General features: G+C 37.7%; 1 protein-coding gene and 1 long non-coding RNA gene across 4 annotated transcripts in view; one reads left to right on the forward strand and one right to left on the reverse strand.

The window, feature by feature from the left end:
• CCDC148 (coiled-coil domain containing 148) overlaps positions 1 to 13360 on the forward strand; it is a 328544-nt gene extending 315184 nt beyond the window's left edge. For all 3 annotated transcript variants that reach the window (XM_011991765.1, XM_011991774.1, XM_011991756.1), the window contains 3 exons: positions 5836 to 5953; positions 8190 to 8330; positions 12900 to 13360. In XM_011991765.1, the coding sequence (XP_011847155.1) occupies positions 5836 to 5953; positions 8190 to 8330; positions 12900 to 13046 (406 nt within the window). In that variant the 3' untranslated portion in view covers positions 13047 to 13360. The remainder of the gene's footprint in view (positions 1 to 5835; positions 5954 to 8189; positions 8331 to 12899) is intronic.
• The window catches only part of LOC105547945, an 87067-nt gene extending 68527 nt beyond the window's left edge, over positions 1 to 18540 (reverse strand). The window contains exons 1-3 of the long non-coding RNA XR_001007315.1: positions 18467 to 18540; positions 8156 to 8250; positions 6716 to 6767 (exon numbers count right to left, since the gene is read on the reverse strand). This is a non-coding gene — a long non-coding RNA (uncharacterized LOC105547945). The remainder of the gene's footprint in view (positions 1 to 6715; positions 6768 to 8155; positions 8251 to 18466) is intronic.
• Between the last annotated feature and the right edge of the window lie 3023 nt (positions 18541 to 21563).

The raw sequence follows: 21563 nt of genomic DNA on the forward strand, positions 1-21563 counted from the left end.
GGTGATTCCGATGTACGCTCATTTGAGAATCACTAGGCTATGTAGCATTGGTTCTCATCCCAGGCTGCTCATTAGAATCATCTAGTGGAACTTTCAACAAAATACAGTACTTGGGCCTGACTATTAGATTCCAATGTAATTATTCTGGAGTGAAGCCTTGACATTGCAGGTCATTTTACAAGTTTCAGTGATTGAGAACCATGATTCTGTAGCAATCTGAGAAGGGGCTCTCTAATTTGGAAATTTATGAATAAATTCAAAAACAATTTGTTAAGAACAATTTTGTGATTTTGCTCCAGTGTTCATTTAGGCATGCTTATACATAACAGACCACAGATTATGTAAAACTCAGCAGAGCAGAGACTTTTTTCCTCGGTTGTATTTCCCCCCACTATTATAACCTGAGCACCTAGAACAGTGCTTGGCACATAGTAGGTGCTTAAGTAACTCTATGTTGACTAATTTAACTAATTAATCAATTAAAAGATAGGGTTCCAAGAGCTTCACAAAGGAACCAGGAAGTTCTCTGAGCTGGAACAATGGTCTGTGTTTGGGGCTGGCATGGGTTCATCTTTTCTGGTTCTGCAGAGACCTGTGAGTTTTCTTTGTTCTTGCCTCATGCCAATCTGTACCAGGATGTCACTGTCTTGTGTCAGGATTCACATTCCTGTTTGCAGAAATTGGTCTTTGCTTATGTCCCTAGCCAGAATTCCCACTGAGTGGAGACTCCCAGCCCGTGTGGTTAGAGGGGTGATGCCTTTCAGTGTGAATGTCTGCCTGTGCAATTTCCATTCTTTTCTCTGGGCAGACTTCTCCCCTCCGCTTGAAACATGTCAGCACCTGGCCTGCCTGCTTTGATCTGCACATTCTTCCCTGTTGGGGTGCCCTGTGGTTAATAGAGGGGTCCCCTCTGCCTAGTGGGAAGAACAACCTCCTGAGTAAAATCTGAGCCAAAAATGCATTTCCCAACAGGCAGAAAGAGGTTCCCCGTGATGCTGCCGCTGAAACACCTGATAGTAGCACCTCCGGCACGTGCCTGTTTAAAGATTTCTTGTTCCATATTGACTAAGCCACACGACTTAAACACTAAGTAGCAAGTTTGTTTATAAACCGCCTTTAATTCAGTAGGGCAAATTACTTGCCTGAAATGTTAGGTGGTGGGGGGAGTTCCATACTAGTTAGAGACCCTAATTAAGATATGTCTTTATGCTCCGTTTTATTGCTTCAGTTTTTTGTTTGTTTGTTTGTTTGTTTTAAATTGTAGAACTTGCCACTATTGACCATTTGTCAGAAGTCTTTTTCCCCCTTGGTGGCTGTAGCGTCTTTTGAGAGGAAAGTTAGCTGCGACTCCAGATAAAAGGGAGGTCAAGATTTAGTACTTATTATTTTGCCCGGTTCTTACTGAAGTTTCAGGGAAGCTGTTACTACAGATCAAAGTGTTTCCAAACACTTGCGTTTGTATACTCATTTCTTAGAGTGCAGTGCACACATTAAAAAGTCTCAAAAATGACACATAAATTCTCCATTTCTACATGAAAGCATACTGTCCCTTCAACTACACTCAGGCCTGGAGGCTTAAATAAAATCCTTTCCAGATTATTGTTAGTGCTGTGCCCGATTCTGCAGCAGCTGTTACTTTTGAACAATATGATGCTTCTCCTCCCCCAAGAGAAGTTGAAAATGCCTCTTTTGCAGCACTTTCAACCTTTGTAGACTCAGGGAGCATATAATAGACTGAGAAATGAACCCAAAAAAGTTTCTGTTTGGGAATTCAGTGCACAACTTAAAAACTATTGAGTTTAGTCACTTCCTGACATTGACTTTCATAGCAACAGTTTAATTTGGAGAAAATCTGCTACCTCAAATGGCTAAAAGTATTTATGTGGAAAATTTTCCAAATGATTGACTTTACTGTGTTGCTATTTTCTTTCCCCATGAATATGTATTTGGCTTCCTCCCAGGAGTTTTTCTGCATCACTTCTCTTTAGGCAAAGAAAATTTTCTATCGAGAGTAGAAGAAAGAAGCACCAAGAGTTTCTCCTTTTTAAAGTGAAGTATTATTTGAGTTTAAACCATAGCATCTGTAAAAATGAAGAAATTGAGTGTGTCTCCTAAGTCCTGAAATTTTTTTATGGCCAATCCTTGAGGCAGTCAGAGTAACTTTGATCATCACTTTGGAGCCAATGCAACTGTGGTCGGCTCTGTGCACCCTCCATCTCCCCCTTGTCTCTCCCCTCTCCATTAGCATCAGTGTTGCTGCAGGACTTGCTTATCTCCACACCCTCTCTTACTGCCTCACCTTACCTCATCCACCTCTGTGGGATGTTCTTGCCAAGGTCAACAATGACTCCCTGTTGTTTAACCCAATAATTATTTTGCACTAGAATTGATCTTTCTATAGCATTTGATGTTGTTGACCCCATTTTCCCTAATGTCTTAGACCACTTATCCTCCTCATTTCCCTAAATGATTTCCTCGCCTTCTGTCCCTTTCCTAAGTGTTGTTTCCTTAGGAATCAATCCCAGGCCTACCTCTCTTCTTATTCTACACTCGTTTTAGATGATGGCATCTGCCTTGTGGCTTCAATTCCGTTCTACTGATAAAGACTCCCCATGTATTTCTCCAGCCCAGATCTTGTGAAGACCGGTCTGTGTTCAAACTGAACTTAATTCCTTCACTTCCCTGTTTCTAATGTAAGTTCCCAGTCGTAGAGAGGAACACCACTGTTCACTGTGTAAGACAGAAAACTTCCTCTCTTTGCCTCTCCCATAAAATAAATGAAAACTTTCTATTGATTTTTATTTTCTACATGTCCTTTAAATCCCTATCTTTTCCCAACCTCCTATGAGTCCTCTTCCCCCATCCTAGATCAGGAAGCCTTCCACTCCCATCTGGATTGCTCATCTCTAGTCTTGCCTCCCCACAACCCATCCTCCATATCACAGCAGATCTTTCTCCCTGATAAAAAGCCCTCATGCTTTCAAAGCCCTCACAGTCCAGACCCTCTTGCTTCTCTAGCTTCAATTCTTGGTCCTCAGCACTTTATTTTGTTCATTTTTTGTTATTGTGAATTTCTTTTAGTTCTTCAAACATACCTGCTCACTCTCACCTCTGGGCCTTCAAATGTTACTTTTTTGTCAGAATCATTCTTTCTATTCTCTCCCCTCCTGGTGCGTTCCTGCTCCTTCTTTGTATCTTAAATTCAGAGTACTTCTTCCTATTATAGATACTGCCCTGAAAGCCCCAAGTGTGGCAAAGCTGTCTTTCCCATGGTCTCTGCCCCATTGTCCCATCAGAGCACAAGCTGCCCTGTATCATAATTGCCTGGGTCATTGTATCTACATTGGATTGTCAGTTCTTCCAGGACAGAAGCATGTCTCCATGTTGACGTTGTATCACCAGCGCCTAACACAGCCCTTGATGCATGGCAGGTGCTCAACAAATATCTGTTACATGAATGAATGAGCCTCAGAGTAAATGATGAGTCAGCCTTCTCTACCACACAAGTACAAATGCCGTTCTCTCATTTGCAATTTCTTCCTCACTAGTCAAGCTCCCCTGACTGTAACAACTATTACTTTTCCACAAAGCAGACAAAAACTTTGTTGCAGACAAAGCAACCTATATATCCCAAAGGAAGAGAAACTTTCCAAAGTTCTGAGAATTAGCATATGGTAATTGTCAAATCCCAGGGTATTTTTTAATTGAACCTTCACAGTAGTTCACTTAGCTTGTACTCAGTGCTTAAATTGAGTAGAACCTCACTAGGGAGGTTGTGTCATGTCATGCCTTAGTGAAAGTGGAGAGAATGAGAAATAGAGCTTTCCATGACATGGAGGTGTGAAAGGGAGCATTCTGGTCTGTGGGCTCTTTAATCCATGTGTCTTGACTATATTGACTCCTGGTTTTGTCAAGAACACTCATGGTCATCAAAGGAGATTAGGATTTTCCTTCTAAATCCCATTCTGGGTTTTGTATTCCTCAAGGATCCACTGTATGCTTCCCTCCTTTCCTCTCCTGTGCCTCTCCTTTCATGACAGTCTCATGAGCAACCTGTTTCTAGGGTGCTCCTCCCCAGGAGCATGTCTTCCTAAGGGAACCCTGTGGCCGCCAGCCTCAGCCACCAGTGCTTGCCTGGGCTTCTCTGTCACTCATCATTCATTTGTTCTCTTCTTGCCACCCTGAGCTCTTCCCCTCTCGTGGCCTCCATGACTAGGTCAAGGCAAGTGAGGGCCACTCCCAGATACCAACCTTGCACTTGCTGTCTCTGCCTGGAATCCTAATCCTCAAGACTCTGCTCAGATACTGCCTCCTCCATGAAGCTCTTGCTAAGTTTCGCCAGCCCGTCCCACAATGCAGTGATTGGTCATCTCACCTTTCTCCAAATTCTCAGTGACTCTTATTTGTACGTCTCTTAAGATCACATGTCTATGCTTCTCTTTCTTTATATCCATAAAATAGAATTTTAAAATGGCACCCCAGCATATGATTGTTGTGAGGTCTAAATGAGCTAAAACATGTAAAGCACTTATCACAAGACCTGATGCATGGTGAACACGCAGTAAATATCAGAATCCAGAAGGTAAAAGGTCTAGTGAAGGTGTCTCCACCTTGGAAAATGCAGGTGTGCACACTAAGGGTAAAGGACATTTGTGACTGATGCCACAGAGAAAGCTAAATCTAAACTGTCAATGATGGAAGGCAAAGGTGGAGAGCTAATACTCCCCTGAGAACCCAGGTGCCTACTCTTTTGAAAGGATGAATTCCATCTCTGTAATTCAGTAGAAGAATAGCTTGGACAAGAAGATGTCAAGGGAAGCTGCCCAAAAAAGGCAGCAGAGGAGGGCCAATGTGCACAGGGCTTTAAGCTGGTATTTAGGTGTGCCATATTTTAATAGCTGATGATTTCAAGGGGGTTGGAAATAGAACGCTAAGGGAAAGTCATGTTTTTGCTGCCATCTACAGATGTCAAAGTGCAATTTTAAAAGTTGCTTAACACACATATGCACCTACTCAGAAAGTGAGAATGTAGATGACAACATATGTAAAGTTTAAGTTCTAGTAAGTAAAATAATTTAGACATTATTATAGTAGCTTATTTTACTTTTCCTTCTAAAAATTTGTATATTTAATCAGTAATGTAAACTTTCTAACAACTCAAGGTGTGCTAAAACTTCTCATTGGGAGACCACTATAATAGCTCACTTGAAAGTGAGCCAGTCACCTCTCAGGGCAGTTAGCCGGAGCCAAGGCAGCCAGTGGGTACTTTAAGAGTTAATAAAGTGATTTCTGTGAGGAATGAGATGAACTGAATTTTACTCCCACATTTTCCTGCATTTCTCTGGTTGTTATTAGAATTACTATGAATTCCTGTAATCTCAGCACTTTGGGAGGCCGATGCAGGCGGATCTCGAGGTCAGGAGATTGAGACCATCCTGGCCAACATGTTGAAACCCCCTCTCTACTACAAATACAGAAAGTTAGCCGGGTGTGGTCGTGGGCGACTGTAATCCCAGCTACTCGGGAGGCTGAGGCAGGAGAATCGCTTGAACCCGGGAGGCAGAGGTTGCAGTGAGACAAGATCGTGCCTCTGCACTTAAGCCTGGCAGCAGAGCGAGACTCCGTCTCAAAAAACAAAAACAAAAACTATGAATTGCATTTTATACAAGTGTTTTTTATTGGTTTGGACATGAGAAATCAATTAAAAAAACAAGTAAAAACAAAATGTGACAGTGATGTCACCTCTGAGATGTGTTCTGCCCCTATGCTGTTTTCCGTACAATCTCCAATATTATTATGATGCTTCAACAACTTCCTTCTGTGTTATTTTTTAAGGGTTAAATATAGAAAAGAATTATTGGAAAGGCGTTTGATGGAGAAAAAGGAAGCGGCCCTTCAAGAAGCTCATGAAGACAAAGAGAGAGCGAGGCGGCTAGAAGCCCTTAGGAAACAGGTGTTTTTCATTTGGAAATTTTCATGGGTGGTTTTTTAAAAAAAAAAAATGTTTCTAAGTGCTCTTAATAGCATTCTTACTGGGGCTTAGTTCATGTCATCTGCTATATAAAATGTAACTTTTCCAAATTGGGATACTGCTGTTCATTCCTAGGAGCAATTAAATTATATTGAACCATTTCCAGTTTCTCAGTGTATTGAAAGAACTTTATCATCACCTTTTAAAAAGCTCTCCCACTATTTAAGTATATCATATCACCTAGAGTTTATTAGCTGGGTAGTATCCATTTACAACAGTGAGGCTCTACATCTAGTCTACGAATTTTACTGTCCTCAAAAAACCTGGTGGAGCTCGAGCAAGATAATCTTCTTTGGCACAGGAGCCTCCCTTTGGAAACATTCCACAGTCAACAAATGTGTTAAAAATTACCTTTTAGAAAATATCTATGGAGAAATAAAAGCCTCCCATCACTTTGCCTAGTGAAAGTAAGCAAAAGTAGATGAAAATGGATGGTAGATGGCAAGGGTGAGAATTTGAGAACTCGGGAAATGTGATAGTTTTACTTGGTAGTTTTTCAGAGTTTTGAACTTGAAGTGGTTGTTTCAACTCAAAATCTCTAAAATCTTCATTGACACCGTTTCCCAGCTAATAGGAAAGGGCTACTTGGTTCCCTCCTATGTTGCTGGAGGGAACACAGAATCATGGATAAGAACTTGGCGTCTGGTGTCCTTCCAACCTGGTACAAGCTGGTTCTGTACTCACCAGCACTGGAAACAGGTCATTTACTTAACCTCCGTAAACTTTATTTCCTCATCTGAAAAATGGGAATAATAGTATCTGTCTTATAGATTTGCAATAATGTGAGTTCAAATTTATTATTTACTAAGTGTAAAGTCCTCTTCTAAATGCTGTTAGGTATTACTTTAATTTCTATAACAACTTTATGATGTGGGCAGTATTAATATCCCCATTTCATAGGAGAGGAAACAGAGCAGACACAGAGGTTAGGTGCTTTCCTCAAAGTCACACAGCTAGTAAATGTTATACTGATTCAAACCAAGGAACTCTAGCTAAATGAGATGGTATAGATGTGGTGTAAATACATACAACTATTATATCATCATCTTCTTTGATAAAAATATTATAAAGATAAATGTAAAGCATAGGAATGTAAGTCCTGGTAATCCTGGATCCTACAAAATTTTAGTTATTCAACCATTAGCAAGTATTTATATACCATGGCCTTCTGGGTACAAGATTTAATGTCACTATTACTAAACACATTCTTGTTCAAAACATAACTTTGATAACTGCACAGTCTATGTGATTAGAATTCTTTCCATCTGTGAATGCTTCAAAAGAGGAAATAGCTGTTATCTCTTATCTATAATCAGTATTTAGAACTGTGATGGAAGCTATTTTAGCTAGCAAACCTAAAATAATTAAAGCATGTTCAACCCTCAGTTATTTTATTACAGTCTTTAAATGGCATTAAGAATGCCACTTTCTTCATGCTAATTCTTGACTTTCAGAATTAATAGGCAGGTGTTACTAATGGTGCATATCATTTACAGAATTAGTGACTTCTTTTCATTAAGATGCAGGTTTGAATTATAAAAGACAAGGACATTTGGGTTAAAATGACTTTGCAATTTTTCAGTAGAAGGAGGACAATGGTTTACAGCAGTCCCTAGAAATCTAGTTGCCTGTTACAAAGGAAATTCACCCACCTTGCTCACTAATGCCAACACACTTGACTTGACCCATGACTTATATGCTCCAGATCTAGGTCAATCAGATTAAACTTCCCAGAAAACTTCATGGGGTTGTTACCATAACCATAAATTACTAATGGTTAAAAAGTGAATTTTTTTTTTTTTACTTTCTATGACTTTCAAGTTGGTTGAATATGTAAGATTTTCTATACGAGGATTTCCTGTGACTTCATATCAGAAAGATAAATTGTTATCTGAAATTAATTATAATTATTCAATCATTAGCAAATAACTATATGCCATAGCATTTTAATATTTTGTCTTATATGTATTGTCTTGTTTTGTGTTAACTCCTTTGTGGATCTCTAGGACTGGCCAATTAATACTTTTTTCTGCCCTTTTCTCCCAGGCTTTACCTTTAATAAAATGTCCAAATTTAATGGGCATTAGACATCAATAATGTTGCCCAGAAATATTTAGTTTGTACCTTGTTCCAAGTAGCCATGCTTTCTCATTTTTAGGTTGCTGTTGTTGCTCAATTTGATCCTGTTAGAATGATGTCAGATACAATGGCATCGAAAGCTAGGATGGGCATTGAAATTGAAGAAGAATTTATTCTTCAAAAGCCACTCTTCACATTGAATACATACAATGAACAGCAGGTAATTATGGAAATTAGCATGACTGATGAAAAAGCCATGATGATGGTAAAGGTTGTAGAAGTGTGTGTTTGGGGTTACAATAGTTTTCAATATTTACATTTGAATATCACACATATTAGCATAATTTTTACTTCTAAATGATAGTACATAATTGCTACATAATTCTAAATATTACAAACTAGTTAATAGGCTACCACAGAACAAGAGCTTACCTAAAAATGTTATAAATCTGTCATTGAAACTTATTTTTTAAATTAAAAAAATGCTTTATAAAATTTTATTTGAGAGTTCTGTATTAATATTGTATTTTGTTGTTTAAACGTTTCTCTGTTACATTAAGAATTATATTTAAATTCATAATATAAATTATATTAAATAAACAACTGATATTGATGACAAAGCAGAGGAAAGCTTTTAGAAATGAAAATGAACAGACGATAATACATCAGAGCTAATGATAAAACATTTTCTACAGAAAAAGGTGTTAAGAGCTTATTTAACCATTTTTGGGAACCTAGGGTTCATTTTAGTCTGTGCTTGTAACTGAGAAAGGATTTTTAAAAGATCTTTTAGATGGATGGATTGACGGATGGAGGGTCGGAGGGAGAACAGATGAATGGATGGATGGAAGGATGGATGGATGAGTGGATGATATGTCAGTCACTGAAATTAAAAGAGAAAGTAGTTGTCAATTTTACAAATCTAAGGAGAGAAGCTAAATAATCATTTAATTATTTAAAAACCAGGAAACCATCCATTCATCCGCTTATGTCTCTACTTTGTGTGACATACTTTGCTAGGGACTCTAAAGAGGCATAATTCATTCATTTATTAATTGAACCAACATTTATGCAACATATATTATATTCTGGCTCTGTGTATGGTGCCTGGGCTACATCTGAGCAAGATAGGCTGATCTTGTCTGGAGGAAGTGAGCAAAAGAGCCCGCTGGGGAAGGAAAGTAGCATGTACAGCAACAATGCCACTCGGGTGGGATCAACTCTATAATGAAGGTCTAAGGGTTGCCCTAGGAAGAAGAAGGGAATGAATGGCTAACCCTGACTGGAGAAGTCAGAGAAGGTGTCAGAGAGGAAACTTCTGAGCCTTATCTTAGTCAAAGATTTTTGGAAGCAGAAGCAAAATCCACTCCAGATGATTTACAATAATAACAATAACAACAACAACAACAACAAAAATAGGTTGTGGGGGAGGATACATAGGGAGAAGGATTAATTACAAGGTTTAAGAGGTGTCTCTAGATCCTGGCTTCCAAAGTGGGGAGAATAGCTGAGGCTTGAAAGGATTGAAATCAGAAGCTGCAAAGTCTCAGGCTGCTGGGCTAACCCTTATTCTGATGAGACCTATTTCACCTCTGGGTTTGACCAAGCAGAAGAGGGTGGGACAAGGCTTTTCCTAGGATGTCTTCAGTGTGAGACACATGACAAGGGGTACATGACAAGTGCTGAGAGAGGAGACTGGGAACACGGGTTAGGTTCAGGCGGTGAAAAGCACAGTAGGTCTTGCTACTAAGGCATTTGACCAGTAGTAGCAAGTAGGCCTTGCTACTAAGGCATCTGTATGCAGATGCCAGACTTTGGAGCTTTAAATTGTATACAGTCATGTGCCCCATAACAGTGTTTTGGTCAAAGACGGACCACATATATGTTGGTGGTCCCTTAAGATTATAACTGAGCTGAAAAATTTGTATTGCCTAGTGGCGTCTTAACATCATAGCACAATGCATTTCCTCTTCTGTGTTTAGATTCACAAGTACTTAGCATTGTGTTACTAGTTCCTACGGTCATGAGCACAGTAACATGCTGTACAGGCCGCAGCCTAGGAGCAGTGGCCTATATCATACAACCTAGGTGTGTAGAAGGCTGTACCATCCCAGTTTCTGTAAGTACATGCTATGACATTCACACAACAAAATTGCCTAAGGACACATTTCTCAGAATGTATCCTTGTCATTATGTGACACACAACTATAATCAGATTTATGTTTTAGCTCTGTGTACTGAATGTAAAATTGGTGGGGGTGGGTGTGGGTTGGGGTGAGTTCCTTTTAAAATAACAGAGCCTTCATAGAAGTAGTGGTGGTGGTGGGGTCATGAATGGCTCTGGCTGAGAAAGGGAGGGGACAAAGAAAGTAAGGATGATTCCAAGCTAGACAACAAGTAATATTAAGAGCTGGTGTTGGCCAGGCACGGTGGCTCACGCCTGTAATCCCAGCACTTTGGGAGGCCAAGGTGGGCAGATCACGAGGTTAGGAGATTGAGACCATCCTGGCTAACACGGTGAAACCCCGTCTCTACTAAAAATACAAAAAATTAGCCGGGCATGGTGGCGGGCACCTGTAGTCCCAGCTACTCAGGAGGCTGAGGCAGGAGAATGGCGTGAACCCGGGAGGCAGAGCTTGCAGTGAGCCGAGCTCATATCACTGCACTCCAGCCTGGGTGACAAAGACAGACACCGTATCAAAAAAAAAAAAAAAAAAAAAAAAACAAACCAGAGTGGTGTTTTGGTTTCAAATCCACATCCACTGTTTGTTGGCTGGGTGCACTTGTATAAGCTATTTATATCTTTATGCCTTGTTTTCCTCATCTGTAAAATAATTACTTACAAAGCCCTTGTGAGCATTAGAGATAATAAATGTTCACTGCCTAAAATATTTCCGGGCACCTAGTAGTAATTCAGTAAATTATAATCATCTGGTGGTGCTGCCATTAACCATATAAGAATACAGAAAGAAAAACAGATTTAGGCAAAGAGAGAATTTGTTTTACTTATACCATGTTTAGAGTAAAAGTATCTAGTACGTATTTACAAGAAACTGATGGGCTGCCTGTGGGGAAGGGAATTGGGAAGATGGAAGTCCCAGTAGTGGGGAGATCACCATTTCATGCTCTAGCTCTGCAAAAATTGAATAATAAAAAAAATTTAAGCCTCACAATGTGGAGCTGAAGAGAGGTGAGTCCTGGATGTAATTGGGAGTCAATGGCATACAGGTTGCACATGAATCACTGGAGCACATGAGAGTGGACCAGGGAGAAGACATTGAGACAGAAGAGGAAAAACTTGGGTCTTAGGCTCATATTTGTTGCTTCTCAGACACAAATCTCTGTATCATTCTTGACTTCATACTCATTGTTGCCCCAAGCCCTGTATCTGATCAACTGCCAAGTACTATTGATTCTTGTTTTCATAGTGTTTCTGACGATTATCTCTTCCTTGCTACCAGCCAAGTTCAGACATTTATCACTTTATGTCTAGACAATTGTAGTAAATTCCTAACCACTCTTTTGGCCTCCGTTTCTTCTTTCCCTGCTACCTTAATTTATTCTGAACTTACAATCAGACCCATCTTCCTATGCAACTACAGTGATTATATTATTTTTATTCAAAAACCAGAAACAAACATACCCTAGTAGCTCCTTAGACTCAGCATGGCCATGCAAGCCTTTTAAGTTCAAGTCCTTGTCTGAGAAGCATCTGTTTCCAGTGTTCCTCAATGATAACCAGTGCTCTGCTCAAACCACCCTTATCCCAGGTTGACCTATTTCACCTCTGAGTTTGTATGTATGTTCCTTTCTCATTAGGTCTCTCTTCCTCCCCAGTCTGCTTTATAGACTAAGTTGGACTTTAAGGGTAGTTCAATTGCTCATCTTCACCTGAGACCATCCTCATGCCGCCAGCACCAGGAGATGCTCCCCCTTGTTTTACTACTTTTAGGGCATCTGCCACGTGTTGCCATAATCTGTAGTTATCTGTCTACATTTTTATTGCCCCAATTCGCCTAAGAGCTCCTGGAGGGGCTGCTTTTACTAGCTTATTATCGCATCCTCTAGGGGGACTTCAAATCCATGTAAAATGCCTCATTAGGTAAAATCCATATGTGGCCACCTTCTTATCATTTCAAACAGTCTCTGTTGACATTTAATATTCATAGGAGGAGGGGAAGAGGAATAAGATCCAATCAGCTATAAATGAAAACAGAAATTGAACTACTCATATGTCTACTCCCACTTAGATTGATGGAGGCATTTTCTACTTCTGTTTGAAATAGAAACCCAGCCTTGGAAGAAAAGTCCTATTGATTTTGTTTTTCAAGTGGTGGCCATGTGTTTAAGCTTAATTTACATATTGCCAAATGATGGAGAAATTAAGATGCTTTTTAAGACAGATGTACAAGGTTGTGGCTTAGATTTATTTTAATCAATGCTTATCTGTATTTTATAATTCCAGCCAGCAATAAGTAATAAATAGATAGTAGCACTGAAAGTAAGCTTCTTTTACTTCATCTTCTAATAATTTTAAGGCATTATATTTTGACTAATCTAGTACACAATATTCTATACACCCTACATTGGAAACCACTGAAGTACTGAAAAGTGATAATGTCAAAAAGTTTGGATGCTTCCAAAATATAGTCACTGTATTCACAAAGTTTACTGTCACTAGTCATCTGTCCAGAAAAAAAAAAATTAGTTTGGGAAAACACGAAACTAAATGTTAAAAGTTATTTTAGTTCAATGAATTGCTATTTAAATTGTATTTTTATTTCTACAGATAATTTCTGACCCTAGACTTCGCTTCGAGTTAGCGCTTCGAGAAGCTGGACTTCATAGAACACTTTATGCCAAAGAGATACTACCAAAAATTAGTCCTCGAAAACCTCCAAGGAAGGACATGGAGTCTACTGTATTTAAAATATAGAGCTCATCCTCAAATTCTATATGTAAAGAGCATTTTTCTTTGAAAACATTTATATGGATAATAATAATTACTACTTTCTAAAATGTTTGAAATATCAGACATAGAAATCATAGCATCTATTAAAACAACTTTGCCTTTCTTTTGTGATTCTTAGAATTTTATGCACTATATTTCCTGTATCTTTAAGTTATATTTAATAGTACTAAATTCCCCCAAATTATGGAACTTAATTATGGCACATATAGTACTTATACTATAATTTAGCAAACTGCATGTTGGAGGTTGTGTTATCCTATAAAAAGAGCTCAAAATAACTTTGTAAGAATTATAAATTATGTAGCTGCTACCTGCTAATGTTCATTTCTGCTTGTTATTTCAGAATTTGACTTTTTAATTATGGAAACTTCATTATCATTAATACTTCTATTATTTCTTGATTATTTTAAGAGGAGACTCAACCTTTCTCTAAATTTAGAAACCAATTTGGTACACCATGTTTACTGCAAACCAATCATCCAAACAATTTCATTTTGCAAATTAGCCCTTAAGAATAAATTAGAAATTAGAAAAAGCATTTCAAGCATGGGAATATCTGTTTTGGTTTGGAAACATGTGTATTTGTGTGATTGTTTAGAAGAAATATTTAAAATTTCATAATATTTGGAATGCTGTCAAAAGTTCCAAATTATTAAATATTTAGATGATTTTATAGAAAAGGAGCATTTCAAACAAAACTCAAACATAAATATTTGACTATTTCTAAAAAATGATTTTTCAAGCAGAATAACAAGTTAGTGTTGTTGAAAGTTGCCATTGTTACCGTTAAGATTACCCCCACTCCTTTTTCTCTCTATTGCAGCTCCCTGACATTTCCCACCTGCCTCCCAAGGGTTGCAGCCTCCGTGCAATTACTGGAATAATGTAAACAAACAAACAAACAAAAAAAAAGACATGTCCATCTAGTGGAATCTTTGACTTTATGATTGTCCTCAACATCATGGAAATAAAAAATACAAGTACAGCCTTGTTAGAATAAATCTTCACAAAAGATTCTATGGGCAATATCCTTATCTGCATTCCAAAATTCATTCTAACACCCTTCTTGTTGCCGCATCATAACATCTCATAAAAAGAGAGGAAGGAGTGTTTAACAAGCGCTAGGGAGTAGTGAGCATTATTGTTATCCTTACAGTGTCTCCCAGGGTTACAGTGTTCCTTTATGGGTCCTCAGTTTGCTTGATGTGGCGCCTCAGACATAGACCCAAGAAAGCCCTGCCATGTCAGAGCATACCCCGTCTAAACAGCATGACACCGATATTCCTCGGAGTCCACAGATCCTTCCCAACATCAACATCCACACGGATGTCCAGAAGATCACACTCAGATTTCAGCTGAATATCATCCCCTTTACGTTTTCCCAACAGACTAGTAGCTGGTGATAGTACTGTGAGGGATAGCACCACCATTTTGAGAACAATCGACTGACATGTGGAGGCTCCTTGTAGACTCTGGGTATTAGAGCTTTGTCAGATGGATAGATTGCAAAACATTTCTCCCATTCTGTAGGTTCTCTGTTCACTCTGATGATAATTTCTTTTACTATACAGAAGCTCTTTAGTTTAATTAGATCCCATTTGTCAATTTTTGCTTTTGCTGCAATTGCTTATGGCATTTTCGTCATGAAATCTTTGCCTGTGACTTTGTCCTGAATGGTATTGCCTAGATTTTCTTCTCAGATTTTTATGGTTTGGGGGTTTTACATTTACATCTTCAATCCATCTTGAGTTCATTTTTGTATAAGGTGTAGGGAAGGAGTCCACTTTCAGTTTTCTGCATATGGCTAGCCAGTTCTCCGAGGACTGTTTATTGAATAAGGAATCCTTTCCCCATTGCTTTTTTTTGTTTTTCAGATTTGTCAGATCAACTCTAACTAGCATTTTTTAATGAAACAAAATTGAATAAAGAAATCTGAAATCCAAATGGCCAATGAACATATGAAAGGATAGAAGTACCAATTAAAGCCCACAATGAATTGCCAATACATACCCACCAGATTGGCAATAGTGTCAAGAAATCTAAAAATATCAAGTAGTGATAATATAGAACGATGGAAAACGCCTACTGGTAGTGGGAGTGTAAATTGGAAGCATTTGAACTTGTCTGATAAAGTTGAAAGTATTCATACTCTTTGATCCAGCAATTCTACTGCAAGATAGATGCTCTTGAGAAGCTCCTGCATGTGTGTAGGAGGACATAAACTAGGATTCCCAAATGAAAACAAGCAGAATGTTCATCGACAGTAAACAAATATAAAAAATGTGGTATATTCAAATACAGAATTGCATTCAGCAACAAAAATGAATAAAATAGCATCATGGACATAATATTTAGTGAAAGGAGCCAGATACAAGAACATGCATACGGTGTAGTATTATATTTATCTAAGGTACAAAAGCAGGACAAACTAACCTATATTATTTAGGGATATATGCATAAGTGGCAAAATAATAGAGAAAAATGGAATGGTTAAAAGTAAAATCAAGGTAATGATGACCTCTCAGAGATGGAGAGACAGTTGGGAGTGGGGGCTTCCATGTTACTGAAAACATTTTATTGCTTAACCAGGGTAGTGAGTATAGGATCTGTCTGATTGTCCTTTAATGTTTACATAAGTGTTTTATTTATATACTATAATAGGTAATACTATAAATTCCCAATAAAATTTTAAAAATTAGAAAATTATGAAAAACAATATTTTAGTATATAAGTGCATTGGAAATAATCTTGTTAGCCAATTTCTGATTTAATATCCTTAATTTACATGTATTTCTGAGACAGGGAGGCCAGTCCCTACTCAGGAGTCATATTTACCCTGACATGGGATAGGATCCCCTTTATTTTCGTCCTCCCCAACCCATGTGCTCTGATTCATGACTCTTGCCAGTCTAGTTAGACTAGTAGGCTTGAAAAAGAAAGAACAGAGAACATACCTGATAGGAGTAAGCACTGGGCCATGAAATTTTATTTCAATTACCTGTGTTTGTGTACAGTGGGTCATAAGAAAAATACATTTATTAGTGGGTAATGGTCAAAAAAAATTTAAAAACCACTAACCTCAATCCCATGGTTAACAAATGGGATATCCTGATACAGCTCCACATCTTTGAAGATGATGGGCTTGTTTCAACCTGAAAGGAAAGAATGTAATCCATCTGGTAGAAATTCCCTTACCTCCCTACCACCAAATCTGCAAGTATACCCAAATGAGCATTTACCTTTTGCATCCTCTGGCAGATGGAGCAACCCTCCCTCTATCAGAGATCAATGTTTCCATGTGTGTTTTGGGTTTCATCCCATCTCAACTCCGCAAGAACTTTTCTTTTTTGTTTATTCTTTTTCTCTTCTATATCTTCAAGCTCTCTCTCAGCATACAAATATGCTAGAATAAACTCCACTTTAAAAAGAAATCTCCGTTAACCCTGTATTGTCCCCTAGCTACCAGGCTGTATCTCTGCTCCTCTTCTCAAGCAAACATTTTTAAAGAGTTGCCAATAGCCATTATATGTCTCTTTTCATCTTCCAGTTACTGTCACTCATTTGATTTAGCTTTGCCTTCAACTCCTCTGATACTGCTTTCAGCAAGGTCACCAATGAACTGTGTGTTGGCAAATCTGATGACCACTTCTCAATTTTCGTCTTACTGACTTCATGATATTTGATTCAGTTGACAACTTCCCCATCTCAGAGCATGCTTTTCTCTTGGCTTCTATGATACCAGCCTGCTTTACCTCTTGCTTCTCTGGTCATTCCTCAATTCCTTTTCTGACTCTTCCATCTCTATCCATCTCTAGATGTTGAAGTGCTCCAGGATTAGACCCTTTAACTCTATCTTTTTAATTGTATTATCAAAGGGAACATCCTTCAATGCTATACTTTACTTTTAGCTTTAAATTATGTCTTTTGAGTGTTTTTTAATTTACAGGTTTTCCCCCTCCATCCATTTTCCCCTTTTGCATTTTATTTTTTGAAGAAACAAAGAAATTTATATGCAGAATTACCTTTGCTGGATTTTGTTGACTTTATCTTTTTGATGTATTAATAGTTTAATATATTCCTCTCTCCTGTGTTCTTTGTGTTTCCCATAAATTGGTAGTTGACCCAGAGGCTTTATCAGACATAAGATTCAGGTCGTTCTCTTTTTTTCTTTTTTCCAAGGCTGCTTTATTGTGGTGGTGTGTTTCCCCAGCAGGATATGCATATTGTCTGATGGAACCTCTTTTTGCAATTTTTGCTGCCACTAATTCTCAATGCCTAAGTCCATTAATTAATTACAGATTGCATGGTAGAGATATATTCAAATTCAATCACTCTTTCCTTTATTACCTAGAAAAATTATATAAAGAAAAAATTTTCCTCTTCTGGTATTTAATAGTATAAGGGGAGTAGGCTAAGTAAGTGTTTACATTTTGTTTTTGTTTTTGTTTTTGTTTTTTACTTAACAGTTTTACAAATAATGAGTTTATTCTTTCACATCCTACAAAGTTGATCAGTTTTGTTGTATCTTTATGAAGTTATGAATTTAAATGTATTTGATCATTTACTCTATTAAAGTGTTATCCTTACTGATGCTCCATTTATTCCCCCTTTGCCCAATGGAAACCTTTTCAGTTTGGCTCATGAATTCTATTAAGATAGCCTAATAGACTTGGTAACTCCCTTGCTATTCCAGTTATCTATTGCTATGCAATAAAACTTAGTGGTTCAAACTTCATTTTAAAAAACTATTTCTCATGTTTCTATGAGTCGACTGGACTCTACTGGGTAGTTCTCACTTGGGGCCTATATTAATTTCCTATTACTGCTATAACAAATTACCACAAATTTAATGGTTTAAACAATGTAAATCTATCTTATAGTTTTGGGAGGTCAGAAATCAGAATTGAATCTCACTGGGCTAAAATCACAGTGTTGACAGGGCTGTATTCCTTTCTCAGGGCTCTAGGAGATAATCGGTTTCTTTGCCTGCTCCGGCTTCTAGAAGCTGCCTATAGTCCTTAGCTTATGCTGTCTTTCTTTTATCTTCAAAACTAGCAATGGCAGGCCTAATCCTTCTCACATCCCAGCACGCCACACTCCTCTTCTGCCTCCCTCTTCCACTGTTCAGAACTCTTGTGATCACATTAAGCCCACTCTGATAATTCAGAATAACCTCCCTGTTTTAAGGTCAGGTGATTAGCGATCAGAATGCCCTTTGCCATGTAACATAACATTAACAGATTATGGAGATTAGGAAATTGACATCTTTGGGAGACGTTTTCTGCCTACCATGGGGTATATTATAAATTTGTAGTCAATTGCTAGTTGAGGGTGTAGTCATCCAAAAGTTCAACTTGGCTGAATGACCAAGAGGACTCACTTACCTGACTGGCAGTTGATGCTGGTTGTTGGCTGGGAGCTCATCTGAGGTTGTCAATGGGACTGACCACCTACACATGACCTCTTAAGATGGCTTGGCTTTTCATAGAATGGTAGCTGGGTTCCAAGATAGAATTTTCCAAGAGCAAACATTCGGAGAGGTATAAAATGCAAGCTTCTAGACCAGTTAAGATCTACTGCTGGAACTCGGATAGGGTCTCTTCCTCCATACTTTTTTCATCAAAGCAGTCATAGAACTCCCCCAGATTAAAAGGAGTTGAGAAAAAGGTCCACTTATTGGTAGCAAGGTCACATTGGATAAAAGTATGTGAAACAGGAAATATTTTTGCAGCCACTTTTTGAAATCTGTCATGTTTGCTATTGGGCATAACAAGATGTTTTAAGTTCATTTTTTTTTTCACTTAGCAAAAGTTTATTGAACACTTACTATGTGCCAGGCACATGTGAGTAAAAAGAACCATATCATATCAAAGTGTCTTTTCATTGTTGTTATTTTTTTAAATTTTTTATTATACTTTAAGTTCTAGGGTACATGTGCACAACGTGCAGGTTTGTTACATATGTATACATGTAACATGTTGGTGTGCTGCACCCATTAACTAGTCATTTACATTAGGCATATCTCCTTATGCTATCCCTCCCCCCTCTCCCCACCCCACGACAGGCCCCAGTGTGTGATGTTCCCCTTCATGTGCCCAAGTGTTCTCATTGTTCAATTCCCACCTATGAGTGAGAACATGTGGTGTTTGGTTTTCTGTTCTTGCAATAGTTTGCTGAGAATGATGGTTTCCAGCTGCATCCATGTCCCTACAAAGGACATGAACTCATCCTTTTTTATGGCTGCATAGTATTCCATGGTGTATATGTGCCACATTTTCTTAATCCAGTCTGTCATTGATGGACATTTGGGTTGGTTCCAAGACTTTGCTATTCTGACTAGTGCCACAATAAACATACATGTGCATGTGTCTGTATAGCAGCATGATTTATAATCCTTTGGGTATATACCCATTAATGGGATGGCTGGGTCAAATGGTATTTCTTGTTCTAGATCCTTGAGGAATCGCCACACTGTCTTCCACAGTGGTTGAACTAGTTTACAATCCCACCAACAGTGTAAAAGTGTTCCTATTTCTCCACATCCTCTCCAGCACCTGTTGTTTCCTGACTTTTAATGATTGCTATTCTAACTGGTGTGAGATGGTATCTCATTGTGGTTTGCTTTGCATTTCTCTGATGGCGAGTGATGAGGAACATTTTTTCATGTGTCTGTTGGCCGCATAAATGTCTTCTTTTGAGAAGCGTCTGTTCATATCCTTTGCCCACTTTTAATGGGGTTAAGCTCATTTTGAATATTTCTTGCTCTGACCTGGAACTAACCTTTTCTCTGAGAAGCTTTGGTTCTGTTTATTGGAAAATGGTAATTCAAAACCAAAATTTGGATGCAAAAATACACATTGCTACTAGGTTGGTCTTCTATTCTAGACCTTTTCAATGAGCATGGTTAGAAAATACACACACACACTCTCCCATACATATACATATACATATACATATACATATACATATACATATACGTATACATACATATATACAAAACAGGCCAAGTGCGGTGGCTCATGCCTGTAATCCCAGTACTTTGGGAGGCTGAGACAGGTGGATCGCTTGAGGCTAGGAGTTCAGGACCAGCATGGCCAACATGGTGAAACCCTGTCTCTATTAAAAATATGAAAATTAGTAAGGTGTGGTCGAGAGCACCTGTAAGCCCAGCTATTCAGTAGGCTGAGGCATGAGAATCACTTGAACCCAGGAAGTGGAGGGTGCAGTGAGCTGAGATCACGCCCCTGCACTCCAACCTAGGTGACAGAACAAGGCTCGGTCTCAAAAAAAAAAAAAAAAAGAAAAGAAACAAAAAACAACAACAAATCCAGATATATGCATATATTATCTACAGATAAAATATTTTATTTATTTATTCTGTTACTTCAAATTCCATAAGATTTTCACTTGATAATCTTGTATTTTACTTTTGTATTTTCTTTTTTCCTTACTGACAATTCTGGTGCCCAATTACACACACATGTTAGAGTATGACATAATTACTAATTTACATTATCCCACATTTTACCCACAAAAGTCTTAGAATAAAATACCAATATAATAAAAACAAAAATAATAAAATTTGGGGTTATTACGCCTTTCCTATTCTTTTTCCTTTTGTTATCTATATTGTGAGGGATTATGTAGGTATTATACATATTCTCTTTTATCCGTGATTGAATCTTATTCTTTAAGTAAATAGATATTTACTGATACTCTCAGTTATTATGTCAGTTTCTCTCTTGTCATTTAGGTGGTGTGAAGCCCGTTTTCCAGAAGATTATTCAGGAATTGGTCATCAAACAATATTTTCTGGGTCCTTGAATGTTAATAACAGATTGATGGTCATCTTTATAGTTGAAAATAAATTTTTCCTGGGTCTAAGATACTTTATTCACGTTTTCTTTTCTTAGCATAAAGTGTCAAAGGGCTGGTTATAATATAGTTTTCTTTCCCTAAGAATCACTTGATCTTTTTGCCTGATTAGAGTTTTTTTCACTTTCTTTATAATATAGCAGTTTTACTGGACTTTATCTTTGTGTTTGTCATTCTGGGTTAATACACTTAGTAAATTATATTCCCTTTCACAATGTAAATTCAATTTTATTTCAGGAATTTTTTAAAATTATAATTTTTAGTGTTTGTAACATTTTTTCCCCGGGACTCTTATTATGCTATTTTGCTATGTTGGATCTTCTTTGCCTATAGTCTTTATTTGTCACTTTGTTTTGAATTCTTTTAATCTCTTTCTTCATTTTTAAAAAATTTTTTATTTGGAAATAACTTTATAGAATAGCTGCAAGAATAAAACTGTTGTAACTTTAACTCAGATTCTCCTATTGTTAACATTTTATTCAACTTTTAAATTGCTTTTGTATTCTTCTTTAATTTGATTCATTTCTACAGCCTTTTTTATCTTTCAAGACATTGACTTTTTATTGTGATAAATATACACAATATAAAATTTACTATTTTAACCAT

This window comes from Mandrillus leucophaeus, unplaced genomic scaffold, assembly GCF_000951045.1.
Source record: "Mandrillus leucophaeus isolate KB7577 unplaced genomic scaffold, Mleu.le_1.0 Scaffold110, whole genome shotgun sequence".
Classification (NCBI taxonomy): domain Eukaryota; kingdom Metazoa; phylum Chordata; class Mammalia; order Primates; family Cercopithecidae; genus Mandrillus; species Mandrillus leucophaeus.